This window comes from Coloeus monedula (assembly GCF_965178545.1).
Source record: "Coloeus monedula genome assembly, chromosome: 2".
Taxonomy (NCBI): domain Eukaryota; kingdom Metazoa; phylum Chordata; class Aves; order Passeriformes; family Corvidae; genus Coloeus; species Coloeus monedula.
The window spans coordinates 70,509,620-70,529,993 of NC_138782.1; the positions used below are offsets into that span (position 1 = coordinate 70,509,620).

Consider the following 20,374-nt stretch of genomic DNA (forward strand, 5'->3'; position numbering starts at 1 on the left):
AGGGAACTAATAAAAAAAATTTTATGCTCTGCATAGTTGCATAGATTAGCTAGTTAGTATTCACATTTAAGCAGAACAAATGGTACCCTTTTAATTAAACCCAAACCCCTGTATTTTTAAACAGACTTTGTAACTGATGGGACATTTCAGATTGCATATAAAATGCCAAACTTAAAAGAGAAATTAGTATCACAGTTTTATTTTGTTTTTCTCTCCATACTGGTTTCATCTGTTTCGGTAACATCATCATAATCATGCCCCTACTTGCAAATGAGTACACCAGAGCTGACCTTATGTCATAATCTCTTGTTTTATTTTGTTAATTAATGTGCTTTTAACAAAGTATGATATAAACCCAGTGATAAAATAGGAGAGGCCATCCTGTATGTATATCCTTTAAAGAATCTTCAATTTTTAACAACTTAAGGGTAAACCAAATGTTGAGTTTAAATAAGGATTTTCATTATCCCAAGTCCATCAATTTTAGTTCCCTTTCAAACTGTTCCATTCAAACGTATCAGAGGCATGAAATAGTTTGTCTAAATGCGTAAAGTGCAGTCACTAACCGTCCACACAGATAGAATAATATATCCACACAACTGAAGACATTCTTTCAAAACAAATATAATACTTTAATGTCCCCTCTTTTCTTCATTTTCAAGTCTTTCAATTAAGATTTTCATAGTTCAGATTTGGTTTAAATAAGAGAGGCTTATAAATGTAGTTTTACAGGGTTCTCCAAATAAAAAGCAGGCACAGCTGGTTGTTATCAAAACAAGGTTGTTAGAAACAAAGGAATACCCTGTTACCTGAATAATTTTCTTAACACTAGAACACTGAAATTCAGCATTTGCTAGTAATCTTGGTAGATTTCCTTGATTGTTACCCTGTTCTTTGATAGATGGGGAGTGGGGAGACCATGGGAAAGAATGAAGGTTGGTACAGGAAAACCTAAAACTATGAGAGTAAAAAGGGCATAAGTACAATCACCTAACATTATATGAAAATTTGGCAGCTGTACTCAATATTATCACACTATTCAAAACTGTTGTATGCTGTACAAATCTAGGTTTAAAGTGTCATTTGCTAAAATATCTCATTGTTCAGAGTTCTTAAAGTAACAGCACTCCTATATACACTTCTTACACTTCTATCTTCCACTAAAAAGACTTCAAAGGGAGGTTGCTTCCCTCCCAGTTACATCTTAGTCAAAACTGACCATTAATTTTAGAAAATCCACTTCAAGTCCCACATTCAATTACAATATAGAATATATTGCTGTAACATCAAAGTGAAACATCTTAGAATCTTAACTTGCATGTAAAAAAAATTCTAAATATAAAATGGTACTGTAAATGATACCACCTTTAACCTGTATTTTTCAGTGCATTAAAATATTTTTTAGTGACAAGCACAGTGCCGTGGGTAAGTGATTTGAAGTTTAAATTGCAGCTTTTTATGAAGCATGAAATGCTCTCATATGTCACAGATTTCACTTAACCCAGGAGTTTGATGTTAATACATTAATTACAGGTAATAAAAAATAGCAATACTTCAGAGTTAACCCAAAGTATTAATTTCTCCAAATGAGATATACTACTAATACACCAGAAACACTACTTATTTGCAAGTCAAAGCAGAGCATACATTTTTCCATACTCAAAATTGTTAACGTAAATATTAGAATTCTATTTCTTTTAGTGTTTAACAGCAAACACTGTATATTGTAGAGCCTAAATATTTAGATGACAATAACTTCTAGTTAGTTTTGGTGTCCACATACTTAATGCTATTTACAGTACAACAACCTTTTCCTTCAACTGGAGCGATTCACTATTCATTCTTCACTGCAGTATTTCTATTGTCTTACCAAAAGCAAACCGAATTCATTAACCTAAGGAACAATTCAAGTGGCAGTAGCATACTTGATCAAAAATACCTACTGTCTAAACTTTTAAGAAGCTATTGTACTAAAATGCAAACATTGCAACGTTTCTCAAACTAAAGTGGTGTTACCACATCTTGATAGAAGACAGCTGTAAAACATCAGCTTGGTGATTTGTGTGCATCACCCTTCTGTCATTCCTAATTGCAGCCTTCTTGTGGTAACTGCAGTGGCTGCTTCCACTGCAAAGTACTGCAGTTGTGGCTGACTTGTAATGCCATTTAGCAGCTTTCATTACAGAGCCAACATCAAATGACCAGCAAGGTCTCTGCTGATTCCAATTTGAAAACCTCTGAAATAGTCATCTTCCCACATAATTAAGAAAGAACTTTTTCATATATTCAATATCATATTAGGTAATTAGCATTATATATGTATATCTATTATGTCTTTAAATACATTTTATAAATAAATTCCAACAGTGTGTTGTAAAGTAAGTAATGCATAAAAGTTTCACAATTTAAATAAATATTTTTCACATTCCAATTCAGCTTCTTACAAGCTCATCTTTATTTCATGCCTTAGTTCTGAAGCAATGTTTCTGCTTCAATACAAGAGGTAGATTTGATAGAGACTGGGCAAGTCAAGCCTACTGCCAAAAATTCAACTGTCAGTAACTGTATTGCTGATATGAAGTTTGAGACTACATGAAAAATTCAGAACTACTACCTAAAATCCTACCAAGTCTTACCTAAACTCTTGTTAAATCACATTTAATGCTTTTAGACATGATTACTCACAGTAGTTTTCTGTACATAAGAGATAATGAAGAACACAAATACAAAACAGAGAACAGTTGTCTCTAACACAATATATAAAAGTGCATGAGCTGCTTCTTCATCTATTTCTGCAAAACATATTCAGCTTTTCCTCTAACTTTGGCCACAAAGAAAAGACCTCTGAGAAAAAAAACCCCAAACCGTGTTAAGTGTTTAAATTTTATGCTTATATTCACTTCAGTAGTTTAGAGCTGGAACCCCTCCATTGGAGCCTCCTGCTGTTGAAACACAAACTGCTGCTGACTTTCATCCACCTGAGGTGCAATACTAGAGTCCTCTTCTTCAACACCAAAATAATGTTCTATGAGTTCAAAAGCCTTTTGGTAGATCTCCTGGTTTTCATGCCTCTGAAGAAATTCAATTTTATCAAGTCCTAAATTAAAAATAGAACATTTTTAAAAATCTAGTTGCTTAAATGAATGATGAATTCAAATGGAAACAGCTTATAGTATAGCAGTACTTCTTAAGACAAAAAGATGCTATCCCAAGTCACCTCAATTAATTTCATATCACTGGTTCTTAACATCCTAACCCATGTATTTCTAGTCTTCATTTTTTGCTGTTCAAACTCATTTTAAAACTATGCTAGAAGCATTTCAATTAAACCAATATCCCAATTTCTTTTCTTCTACTCTTCAGTCTTCCCCAACTCTAAATTCTATCTTCACTCATGGAGTTGTCACTGGGCACAGTCTGGTATCTTTTTTCAAATTTAATTGTAATATTTAAAAATACTACCTTTTGGAAAGCTTACCATTTTGCAAGTAAAAGACATAACCTCTGCTCTGTTGGCTGAATTAAGTGCTAGGCAGTCAGTCAGGTTGATACAAAACTCCTGTTTAGCTTTTTAAGATAATGTAGTTTTCACTTAAGTTGGATTAGAAAGAGCTCAAATGAACCCTTTTGGTGACTGCAGAGGCCAAAGCAATGAGGGTGATATGATCAGCTGTTCTCCTTACTTGAACTTATATTCTACAACTTCAGCACCCTATGCTTAATGCTAAAGGAAAAAAGAGAAGCTAGAGAGTCAATACTTAAAATTATGAATGGACCAAAAATCTGCAACACAGTAAATTCCATTAAGGTCTTCAGTACTTATTTCTCTTATGCATTTAATTGCTCAGTTCTTCAAGCATGCATTTGATCAAAGAAATTGAGCTCTGTAACAAGGAATTTAGATGTAAAGAATGCTTTACAGAAAGTTAGTACCATCTAATCAGATATAATGTGGTCAATTAGAACTGTTACTAGCAGTTTCTGAAATACAAATGTCTGCCAATTTTGGTTTGTCAGAGCTACAAAAAAGCTAACTCTCCATAAAGATTGCCAGTTTCATTATAAGCCAATTGTAACACTAATTTTGTTAAATCAAAAGCATCCAGACATGATATTCCACAAATTAGTTTTTATAGTATGCTTTTACATAGTGCATTTTCAAGAACTTTTATAAAAAGCTAAACAAAATACTTGCAAAAGTAAAAACTTATTTAGTTTTATGATCTGAAGTTAATTTTGCTGTTACTGATATTTACTATATTAAAAAGTGATCCAACTTTGGGATCAATTTAAAAACCCCTGATCTTACATCCCTGTTGGTAATGAAACTGTACCAGACAGGACTATGTATTAAAGTATTAAAAATTTATTTAGGAATGGCTGATAAACTTATGCAAAGCATGGTCCCAGTAGACTGGGACACCTGTGTTAAACCCTTCTGAGAATGTTTCTCTAGAGGGACATTTCATAAACTGACTGCAGACAAACACCCAGACATTTTCTGTACTTAACCACTTTTCCCTACGTGTTACCTTACTTGTGATACTTTATGTCTACTTATGCTTGGAGTAATTCTTGTATTAAAACTTACCTGCAAATTTCAAAATGACTCACAATGGTTTTGTTTTTACAGCCTAGAATAAGGAAGTTCAGGTAGTTTTACAAGAAGTGTTTCCTTACCATACGCTTCCTCTATGAGGGCACAATAAGGATTAATGCCGATTCCATTTTGCTTTGACTCTTGTTCTCCAAGACGTAGAATATTTTCAAGTCCATTTAAAGCCACCTGGACTATTTTTGAATCCATCACAGTCAGGAGGTCACAAAGAGGCTTGGTACAACCTAGTGCTACCAAATACCTTTATAACATAAAAAAAAAAAAAAACAGAGGAAAGGGAAAAGAACTGATAATCCAGCACATTTATTCTGACATATCCGTCTACTGCTATTGATACTTATTTTTGCTAAAAAAAGTGGCTGAAACAACAAAAATTTCTAAAACATGCAACAATACAAAGAGAAACTTAGCCCAAAATGAAAAAAATATTAAACTTATCCTAATAAAAAAAGTTAATATGTATATTCCTAATTAGAGTGTGAAATCTGTAGTCTTTTTAACTTCTTTCACCTACGATCTTCAGGTGGGTTTAACTGAATATAAGAGAAAAAAATTTTAGCAGGAAGTTCTTTTCTCAGGCAGTCGAAATTTTCTAGTGATAAAAATATCAATAAGCACATTAGATACTTGTAAGAACACTGGGCACTGCTCTGTGCTAACACAATCCACACTAGCAGTCCATGCTAAGTATTAGCATCACCCACTATAAAGAGAAGGATGTAACTGTAAATACAAAGACAAAAATACTGGGATTCTGAGTATCCCATTCCTTTTCCCAATTTTGAAAAAAATTGTGTATGAACTTTTTCAAGTCATAACCTGTGTCCTTGCTTCTAGTATGTAAGTAAAATGAAGACAACAATGTTTGCCTAAATATAGTTTAATTCAGTAGTTTAAAACTATCCCTGCAGTTAGGCATTGAGGACATTAGGAGGACTAAAACTTCATGACACCAATAATATAACTCTATTTTTGATGAGAAGCCATTGTTGTGGTATAATATGCACATCTACTATTTGAAGATCCTGAATTAAAATTTTCTTTTACAATTCTAGATTTTAAAATGTTACATTATATAAGCAATTAAAATAGAATTTAAATTTAAAAAACCAAGACACTTTCCTTTATTATCCCTGTTATCTCTCTGATAACTTAGTAGTTGTAAGAAAACCAGGATTAGTTACATTATAAATAAGAACGTACTTCTTGCAACAGATCTCCCAAATTTGCTGGGAAAGTTATCACATCTCTTTCAGTTCTGGCTTCCAAATAATACAGTAATTTATCAATCAAATTATCAGCTACTGATTCAAAGTGATCATTATTCTGACAGTATTCAGAGAAACCAGAGAGTATTTTATTCTAGAAATTCAGGTAGTCCTATCTTTGCAGCATATAAACAGCTACTGACAGTAAAAGTTTAATCAAACTCAGTTCTGAGCAAGGAGTTTAGATATCTGCTTTAAAATAATACTTATAGTGAGTTTAAAATACATGAAGAAACCACTAAAGTCCCTGAAGTCTGTCCACAAATATACAACTACACTGCACAAGTTATCTAAACAACCCCCCCCCAAAGTTTTCCATTCTCAAACACTGAAACTGTTCATCAACTGTTCCAATTGTATTTGACTATGTAATATCAGCTCTGGAAGATAAGCTTGTGAAAGCTTTAGGTGCAACACCACTGAAACAAAGCAGTATTGATTAATTTATTAAGATTTTTCTGAATTTCTACATCTAGTCTCTGTACAGAGTTTCAAGGAATTGAGGCTATGTTTAGGATTTTGTTGCTATGACTGTCAAGATTCAAATGCAGAAATCCAAATGCCCTATATAAGATCCTTAGGCAGAGAAAATAGTAACTATACACAAGCTTACCTAATCTGTTCAGGGGTTCCTCCTGATGTTGCATTAGTGATGGCCCATGCTGCCTCTTTTCTGGTGCGAAATTCAGCTTTTTGAAGAATTTCAATCAATATTGGAAAAATATTTGCATCTATAACAGCCTAAGAGATGAAATTGTAACATTTTACAACAATTAATAAAGATTTCAGAGCACTAGTAGCCTTAACCACAAGAATTAGTGATGCCTGCTTATATCAAAGCAAAGAATATTTTGTTTAGATGGTGCCATACAAACTAGAAATGCTAAACTAAAATTCAGACCTATTCCAACATTGCAGTGCAGCAGCCACCAGAATACCTGGGGGTTTTTACTTCTCTGTTTCTAGTGGGCAGAGCACAGCTTACTGGACTGGCCCATTTAAAAATCATACAATACATCAGGAGTGTTTGAACTGAAGATCAAGCCATTTTGTTGAGGTCTGAAGTCTCCATCAAGAGACTATGTAATTAGAGACTATGACATGTTTTAAATCACATCAGGAAGTAACATTTTCATCTCTGATTGAAGTAGAAGGGGGAAAAAAATAATTTTGGAGTATGTATTCTGATTCAGAATTCTCATTTTTATTGATCAGAACCTTTTTTCAGGTAGCTCCAGACATCTGGAACAATAGTCAGGATGCAGTAATTTCCAGAAGAATACAACTCAGGGTTGATGACATCATGCCGGTTTTTTATCCAAGCGAATGTTCAGCATTTCCAAACTGGTTCACTTTTCACTGGACAAATTTGTAGTACAAATTGTGACAGCTATTTCTATTCAAAATAGTATCTCAAAGTTTAGAAGAAAACATTTAGGTTAAATAAAATTACAGACAGTCAGGACTAAAACAAATAATACAGTGTCAGTACAGTATCTATCTACATCTCCTTGTGAAGGAAAATCAAGTGAAGTAGCAAAATGAAAACAAAACCAACCAAGTAACAAATTCCCAGGCTTTACCTGAATTTGAGCTCTGTTTCCTGCAGTTATATTAGAAACAGTCCAGCATGCTTCTTTTCTGATAGATTCCTTGGGACTACTAAGCAAGTGCAAGAGACACGGTAATGCAGAGCAGTTTAGAATCACCTAAAATAATTTAAAAATTGAAAACTGGGTTGTACTATATATATATATATATATCCTTGTGCGATATACATATATATAAAAAAATATAAAAGCATTTTACAGAGGACTTCAAAACATTTTGCAACACAATTATACAAAATGTCATATCCTGCAAAATTCAAGTGTCCAATGCTGTAGTGTGTGACCAGACAATCCAGCAATTTGAAAGAATCTGCCTTCAATTAAGTTCAGACCAAAAGACTGAAAACAGCGGAACTAAGTAAGGCTGCTTAAGGCCAAAATATGAGTAAGTCAAAATAACTGACAAGTGGACATCTAATTTGTACAGTTATTTGTTAACTTTTTAAGAGAAAAGGTTTTCCATTTACTTCCTTAGCAAAATCCTCTCTTCTAGAGCTCATAAATTATGCAATTAACATTTTTCCTTATGTTCTTTTTACACTAGTGCTGTCAGCCTTTTAGACAGAATTCTTTTTAAAGTAGGACCTGTCCTGCTGTTTCCTGCATTGCTTCAAAATCAATTCCATTGCCTGAAATTAATAAAATAGATCTTTAGAATAAATTACATCAGTAAGACTATCACATACAAATTCACAGTAAAATCAAGTATAAGTTTAGCTTAGAAGTGAGAACCTTGACTGCCTTTAAGACTGAAAAAAGGGGAACCATAATAAATAATTGAATTTTTTTCCCCTGTAAGGAGGGGGAAAAAAAACCAAACAAAAAGACAAGCAACAGTCAAAGTACCATACAGAAATGAAGCAATCCACTACACACAATGCTGTAAAAAACCAAAAGTTCATTCTTGCATTAACTTAATGCTTAAAATAGAAGCCTAAACTATCAAATCAACAACAGAGATTTCTAGAAAGCCTCTTTCAGCAATGTACACAGATACCTGTACTGGCCATGCATTTTGTCAAAGTTTTTACAAAATTCTGTCTTGCCAAATAATTTTCTTAAATCAACTAGTCTTACCTGTGTTTGGACATCATCCCCAGTAACAATATTTCCAACTGCTCTTAATGCAGGGGATACCACCTTGTAATCATTATGCCTGGAGACAAATATTATATTGCTTGATATTATCAAGTGTTAAAAGATTAATTTTGCATTTTCAGCAAACGGTTTACTTCCAGTGCTAAATATTTAGTTACCAAAACCACTGTATTACTTACTGCACTCTCCCCCTGTTTAGCCAAATTTGACTACTGCAACCCTACAACAGAACTGCTGATTCAAAGACTGAGCACCTCTATGGGAAAACACAACTTAGAGCAATCTGTCCAGCAGATCCATTTCGCCCAGCTCAAGTATTATTAAATATGATACTAGAATGTGTGTCATTCAACAGTCACAAAAACAGAGGGGGTGTTATGAGGTGTATACTAAAGCTTAGTAGTTTTAGTAAGTAAAATTCCCCCTTTTTTGAGTCTGTAATCCTAGAAGCCAGCACATGAAATCCATATTAAGCTGCCTGATGTGCCAGGGAAGGAAATTACTCAGTTGTCCTAGAGCTTCTATGGAAAAGAAAGCAATCTTACCCTCTCCTGACAGCTATAAAAATGAGCTTTTCACAGGGAAGTGTGCCGAGCTGTCCATGCTGGGAAGTACTGTCCCTGACCTACTCTGCAGTTCCATGTGAACACAGGCATTTAGTCTCCCTTTCCAGGAAAATAATGAGCCATAACCCAAATATATTGCAACAGTTCAAAAGTGGCTCTAGCCTGCCTCTGCACTTTGCTGAGTCCAAGAACTGCCTGTATAGCAATTATATGTCCTACAAAGGAAAGTACAACAGTGAAATTAAAAAAAAAAAAATTAATTTACAATTCAAGATTGGTCTTCGCCCTTCTGTTCCTTTATGTATATGAAATCCTGCATTAAATTTTAAAGAATAAAAAGGAATACTTTGGAGAAAACTTTTTTCACTGTCAATGTCAGGAATAATTCCAGGAGCTGAGCAACCTAGCAAGCAGCTTAAAAGATTTCAGACTGAATTCACATTCATCAGTTTTCACAAAAATAAATTAAGACTTCACATGAGAAAACACAGCTCAATTTTAACATTAACAGTACTATAAGACACTTATTTGGTGAAAAGAAGACTTACATAAGCAGCTCTACCAATCTTCGACACACTCCAGAATCAATAACAGCTTGAATTTTATCATTGGGACCATCTGAAAGGTAAGAGAGGGCCCAGCAAGCATCTGCTAATACATCCGGGTCACTGCTAAACAACAGTCTTGATAAAACATTTAAGCAAGGAGCAACCTAGGTTAAAGAAAAATATTGCATAAAATTAGGTGTACTTTCCAAGTTTCAGAGAACACTCTGCAATGGCTTAAATGTGCAAAACTATTTACTGCTCAAGTACACGAGGTCATTAATGAATGAGGACCCAGGTGGAAAACTTTCTGATTAAACCAGATATCCAATTCAAACCAGCAAATTGGATAAATTCTTATTCACAGCATATTTATTGAGAGATACTCTACTAAGTAGGTAATTGTTCAGCTTAAATAAAAAACATCTGCTTTTACAGGTAACCAGATGATCAGGAATTACTGATGCTTTTCTTAATCATTCAGGGAACAGAATCTCTTAAGTATTAAAGGGGATTTTTTATTGCTGGCTTTGTAGGAGTACTGGCAGTTATTTGTAATAACCAACTCAGAGTAACTCACAGAGCACCCAACATTCACTGAACCGGTGAAACAAGCAACGTCTCATTTCAGGTCTCACTGCTGCTGTACCCTCTGGCCTTAATCTCCATAACTTCCACACAGAGCCAAATGAACTAGACCATCTTGACACAATTTGGAACCTGACAGGTTTCTGCTGTATAGCCTGGGAATGTCATATTCTTTGTAGAACTTAATTCTTTACCTTACATGGGTTATGCAAATTCAGCCTCTGTTATGTGTCCAACTGCTGCTGTTGCAAAGGGCAAAAAGCAGAGGACCTATTCTTATTAGCAGCTGCCTATAGGGCATCCTTTTCCTGTGAGGTTTTGTATTCAAGCAGCAACAAATCTTGTTTTCTCACTACCAGAACAAAACACTAGTAAAGGATATAGCTTAGGCAGAGTCATTGTGAGGTGATCAATTAACTGACATCAGAAATCCCCCCTTTTTGTTAATATTTCTTCAATAAGTAGCAGTAACAGTAATTACTAACTTATGCAGTAAACTCTCTCCAGACTAACTTTAGTTAGTTTAACTTTAGTTAAACTTTAGTCATTTAACCTCAGTCTCTTCTACCAGAATATCCAATGTCCAGCTCTCTTAGTCATTGACCGTACCAGAAATTAATTTCATACTGAAAACAAGAAGCTAAAACTCCTACTAGTCTCTAGTCTTTATAGCCACATACTAGAGAGAAGAAGAAAAAAAAGGGGAGAGCATATAGGCTTTCTCTGCCATCATAGTCTGATCTAACTGCATCTGACAGAGCAGGAAACTCAGAATTTTATTCATGCAGCATGCACTCACAATAATAGAACAAAAAAAAATTGAGGAAGCTTCAACTATAACTCACATTCTCTACTACAGTTCTGGAGAAAATACAGCCCCACATAATTTAGTGCTGAATGTATAATTTGTCCATCACTTCACACCAGTGTATGTCTATTTGCATCAGACTACAGTCTCAAGTTTTTAAGTGAGGTGATTTTACTACTGATAGGTGCCAAAGTAGATGATTTTTCACAGATACAACAGATGGGCAAGACTGTGTGATGACATTAAAAACATAAAATCTATGTCTATATCCAGATTCAAAGAATCTGTTTGTTATAAAATATTACAAACATACGTATGCTTTAGCTTTCTGATTTCTCAAAATTACTACTTTACTATACCTTACTGAAGTCTGGAGGTGGGTTCTTTCCTCTACAAAGATTGGAGAGAGCCCAAACTGCATTTCTAGTTGTTGTAAGACGATTCGAATTTGTTAACAATCTGTGAGAGACAACAATAACAAAAAGAAAGTAATTTCTTATTAAAATTAAGTAACTTTATGTCTGTTGTTACCAACAGAACATCAAATCAAGAAGAGAAATTCTATTATTGGTCACTACTTTAAATTTATTTCTCTTCATAGCTTATATGCTGCAACTATTTTCTTAAAATCAACTGAATCTAAGCAGATTATTTTGCATGGATGTCTCATTCCCAAATAATGTACATGCATAAAAGTAAGCAATTGCTTATTTGAAAAATCATTCAACTAAACTTTTCTGATGATCTTTAGAAGGGGCTAGGAGATGCAACCCTCCTTTGAATGAACTTTGATGTTTTCATTCAGAGAATGCAATTAATAATAATAAAAATAGTTCCATAAAAAAGTTAGAACTTTGAAGTCCTTACAAAAAAATGCATTACTTCTGCTTTTGCTGAACAGAACGTAAAAGATTCAACACCTGACAAATCAGGTTCACTTTCAGATACATACCAAAATGTCTAAAATGTTAATTCTTTAAACCCTCGGTGAAGGTAATCTGCTATTCTAAGCTATTTTAAAAATGTTTTAAGTCATTTTATTACTTCAAGAGGTAATAAACTGAACAACATTTGTGTTGCGCAGATTTTTCCCTGTGGGTGAAGATACTATGGGAAGCACATAGTAAATGCTGGAACGATATTCCTAGTGAAATCTTCTAGTGGAACACAGCTCATGTGACAACTACTCTGTCAACTCATGTCAACAAGCAAATGGATAAACAGAAGACTAGAGCTTGGAGCTACTGGACAAAGGTGGAGAAAACAGCCTGTTGTGCAGGCAGATGGAATCATATAAATACAAGTGGGAATTAAACCATTTCTCCTACCCTATACATTCAGAAATCTGGCAACACAGAATTTGCACAATACAGAAATCTCATACCTGTGAAATAACACTTCTCTCCTTTTGCAAACATGGAAAAGCTTCCATCATGGACTAATTAATTAAAGATATGCATGAAGCTTGTGTAATCCAAAATATTAAATTGCTTCTTCTTATATCGTTATGATTCTCAATTTAGAAAAAAACTTATATTCTTCTCAAGTAAATTCTAAGTTGAAGTTTTCATTTATCTATACATGTGCAATATATTATAGTATTAGTTTACTATACTTACTCCAAGAGAGGTGGCAATATTCCACAGTTCAAAACAAAGTCTCTGCATTCTGCATTATCACCAGCAATGTTCCCAAGAGCCCACACTGCCTTAAAAAGAAAATCATCCAAGTGAATTTATACATGCTTGCAAATCAACTTTCACAGATAATCTATACTTTTTACAGCAAATGTTACAGAATAGAAAAAGAAATCCATGATAGAAAAAATACCGCGACAGTAAATTTTTATCTTCCTGAAGGCAGATCAACTAGCTAGTAGGCAAATGGGGCTCAAAGCCTCTCTAAACCAACAGCCCCCAAAAGACATTCATTACCGAATTTTAAGTAGTTATAAAGCCCCTCAAGAAGATAGTTACCTGCTCCTGTACATCTTCATGTTCTGAACTAAGCAACTTAATAAAAATGGGAACAGCTCCAGTTTCAATTACAACTTTGGTGTGTAAGAAAGTTCCAGACGCTATGTTTGTCAAAGCCCAAGCTGCTTCAAACTGTTGAGAAACACAAAGACAACCATGTTAAACAACTCAGCAGTAAAACTTAAAATCGTGACATGAAATTTGACATAAGAGTTTCAGAGATTAATTTTCCAACTTTTTTTCCTTTCCACTGAAATGCAATTACTACTGTAGTACTCTATATAATAAAATACCTGGTGTTGACAAAATCTCTATTTAGTAAGAACCTTCAGTAACTACATTATTTTTAGGTTTTGGCTTACAGGACTAAGAAGGATTTCAAATCACTATTAACTAGTACAAATACCCTTTGTTTACCCAATATTAAGTTAATTCTTCTAGTACAAATGTCCACGAGGACTAACTGATATTCCCATGGGGGAGTAGACAGAACTAGTTACTCCTACCATTAATTAGATATTTCTCAAAAATATTCTAAAGTGGTTTCAAACAAGCCTTTCAGTTTCCCACAATTTTTTTTCCTAAGATTTCAGCTGAAAAGTACTACAATATATTCAACATTAACGACACAGATTCTGCTCACACATCATTGCTGATGATCTTAATATACCATTCTGTACATCCTCTTGGAACACCTTCTGCTTTCAACACCCAAGTTTTTGTCCAGATGAACACATGACCCTAAAGACTACTATGAAATTCACAAAGCCAAGCCACATTTTTAGCAGCAATAATGAAAACATATGGCTTCAGTGGTGACAAATAATTATATTTGGTTACTAAAAACCCCCACCAAACAAAACAACATGTGCCTTCCAAAGCTCTTTTGGAAGGTTTCTAATCCCATTCCAAACCCCCAACCAGTACCAGCCAAACTCACTTGCAGAGTGTAATTTTCACTCCTCTCTAGAAATTTCACAAATCTCTGTACTACTCCTGGTTTTTGAATGACTTCATCTATAGGTGGATTAGGCTCTAGGGAATAAAAACAAACATATCCATGTAAAAAGACCAAATAAATTACTTTTTCAGTATGACAAAAACCATGAATATGATTTGTAGGTCTTATCATAATTTCATTCAATCATTTCCAAAAGAAGGCGTTACAAATTTTCACTTGAGAAGACTGCAGGATCTTTATGACGAGATACAATTTAGTAAATACCCTATTACATATAACAACAGTAAAACAATAATCCATTGGCACGTTAGTAGCACATCACAAAACACTGTTCCTTCAACCAATAACTCAGGTTGGTGGAAGAGCAGTTATGACTGGATATTATTTTAAAAGACCAAGCACACCTTTACCTATCATGCTATACACATACCAGCACCAACTTAAGATTGCATGTTTTACAGCTCCAACAGAAACAAGTTACAACTCTTCTTTGCCAGCCATGTAATTTTTTCCCCTTGAGAACAGAATGGGAATGAGAAGCTGAATCACTGCAATAATTACTCTAAGTATGTTAACGTGCAGTTAGTTACTGCCCTGGACACCTCAATCAAAACATCCTTGTTTTTTACTTTGTCTGAAAGGCTTAACATTGAAATAATGAAGATTTCTGTATTTAGCCATTAGGTCAGAAGAGATTTGGCACAGTTTCTTTATAAACAGAACTACAAGTTTCTGCAAGCTCTATTTTAAAATAAAACGTAACTAAAGGTTAACTGACTCTAAGTAAAATTCATAATAACATAGAAGGAAGCAAATAGAAAAACCAGGCAATGTTTACCTACCTTTAGAGAGCAATTTTCTGAATTTCTGAGTTGCTGTGAGTTGTTGATCAGGATCATCCGAAAAAATCATCTGTACCATATCTACCGTAATAACTTCTTCCTAAAAATGAAAGGAGGATTTCTTATGTGTAGTACTATGCACACTAATAGGTAACATTCTAAACACACTCTAAAGTACTTACCTCTGGAATAGGTACAGTAGAGCTGACGTCAGGATCCTGAATTGGGCTTTCTACCATAGATTCTTCATTTCCCGGAAGAGAAACATTTCGGCGTTTAAACAGCTGAACAAAGGGGAAATGTTTGGGAGACGTTAGAATTTACCAAAGCATGGGTACTGATGACATACACTTGAAGAAATGCTTTCACCAATACCAGTCAAAGAACTTTAACTACTCACCTTCCTATTCACCCATGCAAGGTGAATTCTACGCAAAAGTTTAGAAAACAGAAAGGAGAACAACACTATCACGTATATTGATAAACTGTAAAGCAACACTTCAGACAGACATTTAGAACTAAATTCTTACTAGTTATAAAGATCCATAATTTCTTCCACATGAAAAAGAAGCTACAGATCTTTTTGCTTTTAGTCTTTTATCCCTTATAATTAGCATTCATTTTAAGCAAGGAATGGTATTCTACAAGCTACTTTCCCCTTTCTTAGTTTATAGGCTAAAGTCAACAACACATAGGCAGTGTTTGTGTTTCAGCACATTGCATTCCTCCCTTCTACAGAAGACTACTAAGCAGCACCTGTATTTTATACCCAGCTGAAAAAAAGATTAAACCAGAAACATAATTTTCATATAGAAGAGACAGAAATTGTGTAGCTTCAAGGTGAACTTTCAAACTATGTAATATTAAACATTCTCTATGTCCAAAAATTGCTTTACAATTGGCTGCACACACTGTCTATGCTCAGAATACATACCAGCACTCTAGTATTTAATAAACTATGTTCAGTGAGTGCCTCTTTATTTTCTGGCGTACAAGCCAAACATTCACATTGCCCTGTTTCCTTCTAGAAACCTGTGGGGTATGCCCAGCCTCTGCCCTGGAGGGAGGCCTGCTGAGATAAGGAGAGTGCCTAACCTCCCAGCAGAACTCCCCTGGAAAGGTAACCACTTTTCAGTTATGGTAAGAAGAAGACAGACCCAGAATCCTCTTGGAGACCCTATGCAGATCCTTTGTAACCCACTGGCCTTTACCCTCTGACACCCACTCCCTGTATCCCTATAAGATCTGGCCCTCTGCCTCTGTGAGAGCAGAGAGAGCTCATCCCTGGCCTCCCCTTCGCGGGGTGCAGACTAATAAAGCTGCCCCATGTGGAACTGCTATACGAGTCTCCGCGTCTCTCTCCTCCTGGTCTGGCCTGGAGATTGCCCCGCAGAGCAAGAGCTGAAATCATGAGCTGAGAAGCACTAAAGAGCTGACAGCCTCTCTGCACAGGCACTCTGGCTATGGCTGAGGGAAGACACCGGGCCTCGGGAAGACGGTTCCTCACAGGACCATCTCTCTGGACTGGTCACAGCTTCCTGGGTCTGAGCTACAGACCCCACACCAGCCACCTCAGAAACCAAATCTAAATTTTTATTCCAGTTCTACACTTACAACTACTGTAACCAACAATTCTAAGAATATTACATTTGTACCTTTGGAAAGAAATTATAGACTCTTGGTCCATTGACTAAGATTTCACCTGTAAGCATAATAATGAAACCACCTACTAAATCCTGGCTATTTTGCCCCTCTAGATCTCTACAGACCTACGTCTCTGCTGTTGTACATGTCCAAAACTGCAGAACAACTCCATGTTTACATCCAGCTCTATTTCAACAGGAACCTAAACCAAGGCATTCTCTCCCTTGTTCTTATGGATTGGGCATAATTCTGGACACAAAAATCCTACAGAATCCTGAATGCAGATGAAGCTTAATTCCATTTAAATCCACAAAAGAAGAAGAAATAACATTCCACTTTTGGAAGACCAGCCATTCTTTCTAGCACTCAACAAGGACCCAGAAGCTCTTGGTTGAAAAGAATAAAGTTGTTTGGTCTATCTACCAGTTACAGTTTCTTCTGGAGCACAAGCAGTCTCATCTCCCTGCATAAACTCCTCCTCCCCAGTTCAGGAAGAGCTGAAAAACACCAGTCCAACAAATTAAGATCAAGCAGAGCGTAACATTGTTACAACAGCCAGCATGGGAGAGGAAATACCCATTATTTTCATAATTTATCTAGGGAGCATTTACTACAAATTATGTAAACAAAACTTTCAGCAGGAACTGCAATGCACTTACCCATTTACAGATAAGTGCTCCAGTACCATACCACTTCTGACTCTTACCCCTCTGGCCCAAATAATTGAAATTCTTTTTCCGTGCACCACTTTCCCAGTAGCAGGGTAAGCATTCCCACCTCAGAGCAGACTGTAGATCAGAGCCTGGGACACTCTAGGTTGTGGGAGACAAACTCATCCACTTTAGACCAACCACAAAACCAAACTACATGCCTTACCTTCCTGGCAAGAAACTACTAAACATTTTGCCAACTGGAACTATGACAAACAAATTATACAATATTCCATGTATTCTGATCACTAAAAATTCAATGAGAACAACTGCAAATGTTTATGTAATAGTTCAGGGACACTAACTGGTAGCTACTTTATTAAGTTAGTGTAGAAAAGCTCTTGGGCAATTTGAAGCATGGTATCAAAGATGAAAATAATCCTCTCCCTTCATACAGAAAAACTCTGACCCCAGCTCTAGCAGAGAATGCAAGGTTTCAAATTCTTACTGGAAATGTGAGTGTTCTTTCAGTCTAGTCTCACATGTTTAAACCTAGACTATGAATTGAAGTTAAAAGTCATGGCTCTCTCCTCTGTAGGCCCTAGAAACTTAAAAGGGCTTCTGTTTATTCTTTTATGATCCTATTGAGACATGCCTGATGCTTCCCACACTTGCAAAGAAAACAGACATTCAACCTGGCACTCCTGGACTCTACTCCAGAAGGTAAGTCTGCTCAGGTCCTTTCAGGCCCCTGAATATAGCTCCACAAGCACTGAGCAGTGAACAGCTCACCAAGATGCTTACCTGCTCCTCTCTTTTCTGTTTCCGAAGCTGGATTCCTTCCTCCTCTCTTCTCCTGCGCATTTCTTGGGGATTAAGCGCATTATTCTTGTAGCTTTTCATTCTGAAGTTATCTTTACCCGGGCTTGCCATGTTGTCTATTGAAAAAATACAAAATTACTCCAAAAGACCAAACCTGCCATCTCTTGTATTATGAAAATATCTACAGCAGCCGCTATATATTCCTGCATCTATTTGCAACACCCAGTTCACCAACAAAAATCTTTAACGCAGAAATCACAGAAAACCTGTGCCTAGATAGGCATTTCCAAACTGCAGACTGAACTACAGTTCATCTCAAGGATCAGATACATCATTAAAGCACATAAGCTACTGTGAAAGGAAACCATGCATCTTACAAGCAAACTGAAAAACAAAAAGCAAAGATATTACATTGCTAAATTTTGATTCTGTCAGCAAGCAAACAAAGAAATTTTCTTCCTCCTCTCATAAAGATGACATTAAATGTATTATAAATAAGGACAAACCCGAGAAGAAAACCTGTCGCAGTGACACACCACATCACCACAAAAACCTGCAGTAATTACTGCTTCATTTAATACCTTATGGCATTGTTTATTTACTTTCACTATCTCACAAACATAACAGAATCTAAGAGCTATGCTTTTCCTTCTAAACTGTGTGCAGGAAAATAATTTAAGGGTCAGTAGCACCCAGACAGGCATACTCTTTTTCATTTTAAACTAACAAAATTATTGTCTCGCTCCAATTACCAGTTCTTTTAATGGACTTAGAAGTTTAGAATCTGACTGTCACTTCAGGTATTTCAGTTGTGGGAAGATAAAAGTGATAGCTCATGATTCTGTCACCAGAATGATCAAACTGAGTGGAAAAGGTTGTTAATAGCATGGTGCCTTTTTTTAAGGCTAAAACTGAAGCCTTCATCTGAGAAGCAACTGTCAAAAACACGATTCAAAACTCTACATAAACTAGCACTTGTCTGGAATTCTTCTGCAACGAGAAAACATGTAAACTACAGCTCCGGAGCTGTAGATTCGGGGTTTTTGTTTGTTTTGTTGTTTTTTTTTTTTTTTTTAATCAGCAGTACCAAGGACCACTAAGCAATAAACACAAGCTATGAGAGGAAAACAGACTGCAGACTTAGGCTGGCACCAAGATGACTCCCCAAGGGCTCAGCAGCCTGCTTCACAAGAACCTGAGTAAACTACTGACATCTCTGCATAACAATGCTAAGTGTGCCACTGTCTGAGGCAAATTTATAACAACAGTCATGTAACTTTATTTTCCCAACAATGCTACTGGCTTACCTAGTCCTAGAACACCATCCCTTTCTTAATCGTTCATGCCTTGCTAATTTAGTTGTGCCAATGAAACTGTCAGGCCAAGAAATGAACAAGAGAAATGCACATTTAAAGTAACCCAGCCACCAGCTCTGTGAAGAATTACAGAAGATCACCTGGAAGGAAGGTCTAAAACCGTTTTTAAAAAGAAAAGCTTAGAAATTTATAGCTTCATTCTCTCCGCAAGGCTTTTGATATAGACACCGTAAGGGCAAGAAGACTGGAAGTCCCTGGTTTCACACCTTCTGCATCTAGATCCAAGCAAGCCTGCACTTCTGTCCTACAAAACTACACCCGTTTTAACATCAAAGCCCTCCACCCATCACATCCTGCACTGCGCCCACTTGTTGTGCATAGTCTAAGACCTATTACACTAGTTTGGTTTTTTTTTTCCTCCTTGTCTACACGAGGCTCCCTAAACACGGCGCCTCGCGGTATCTCCGCCCCCTCCCCGCCCGGCCGGACACTGCCCACAGGCTTCGCACCGGCCCAGCCCGCAAGGACTGACCAGTCCGAGACCGCCAGGACTGACTGACCTCTCAGCCCGAGAGGCCGGACACCCACCCACCCACCCACCTTGCCCGGCTACACACAGCGAGGAGCGACGCTCTTCACACACGTCCCCAGCAGAAGGGGTGGAAAGCTCCCTCCATCAGCAGCAGGGCAGGGAAGGCGGAGGAGGGCAGAGCCCTCTTGCCGGAGGAAGCGAACACTCCGCCCCAGCCCCCACCGAGCTGCCGTGCGGGCAATGCCCCGCCGGAGCCAGGGGCAGACCGGCCTGCGCCGGGGAGCCCGACTGCACCGGGCACCCCTCCCCACAAGCGGTGCAGCCTCTGCTGCCCCAACCCGCCGGCTCTCATCGCTTTTCCCTCCTTACCCATCGCGGCGGACACGCCCGGCGCCCGGCGCCGTCCAAGCCCGAGATCCCCGCTCCGAAGCGCTCCGCACCGGCGGCAGACACCGATGCAAGATGGCGGACGCCGCCCCGCCGCGCGCCGCACTGGCCGGGGGGCGGGGCCCGCCGTTCCCAGCAGGCTC

General features: G+C 36.8%; 1 protein-coding gene across 1 annotated transcript; it reads right to left on the reverse strand.

The window, feature by feature from the left end:
- Nucleotides 1–608: 608 nt before the first annotated feature.
- KPNA5 (karyopherin subunit alpha 5) lies at nucleotides 609–20,348 on the reverse strand. Its single transcript, XM_082302960.1, has 14 exons — nucleotides 20,214–20,348; nucleotides 17,979–18,112; nucleotides 15,063–15,164; nucleotides 14,881–14,980; nucleotides 14,018–14,112; nucleotides 13,078–13,209; nucleotides 12,721–12,809; nucleotides 11,461–11,560; nucleotides 9,709–9,872; nucleotides 8,574–8,652; nucleotides 7,470–7,595; nucleotides 6,500–6,627; nucleotides 4,681–4,859; nucleotides 609–3,097 (listed from the first exon to the last, which is right to left on the reverse strand). The coding sequence occupies exons 1-14, from the start codon at nucleotides 20,215–20,217 to the stop codon at nucleotides 2,910–2,912; spliced, it is 1,620 nt and encodes a 539-aa protein (XP_082159086.1). The 5' UTR covers nucleotides 20,218–20,348; the 3' UTR covers nucleotides 609–2,909.
- Between the last annotated feature and the right edge of the window lie 26 nt (nucleotides 20,349–20,374).

What these genes read in the sequence shown, in the direction of transcription:
- KPNA5 (XM_082302960.1), bottom strand. An exon ending in ATGAAGATGTACAGGAGCAG is followed by an intron (nt 12,810 to 13,077) that starts GTAACTATCTTC and finishes TTTCTTTTTAAG; the next exon opens with GCAGTGTGGGCTCTTGGGAA. An exon ending in ATATTGCCACCTCTCTTGGA is followed by an intron (nt 11,561 to 12,720) that starts GTAAGTATAGTA and finishes TGTCTCTCACAG; the next exon opens with ATTGTTAACAAATTCGAATC.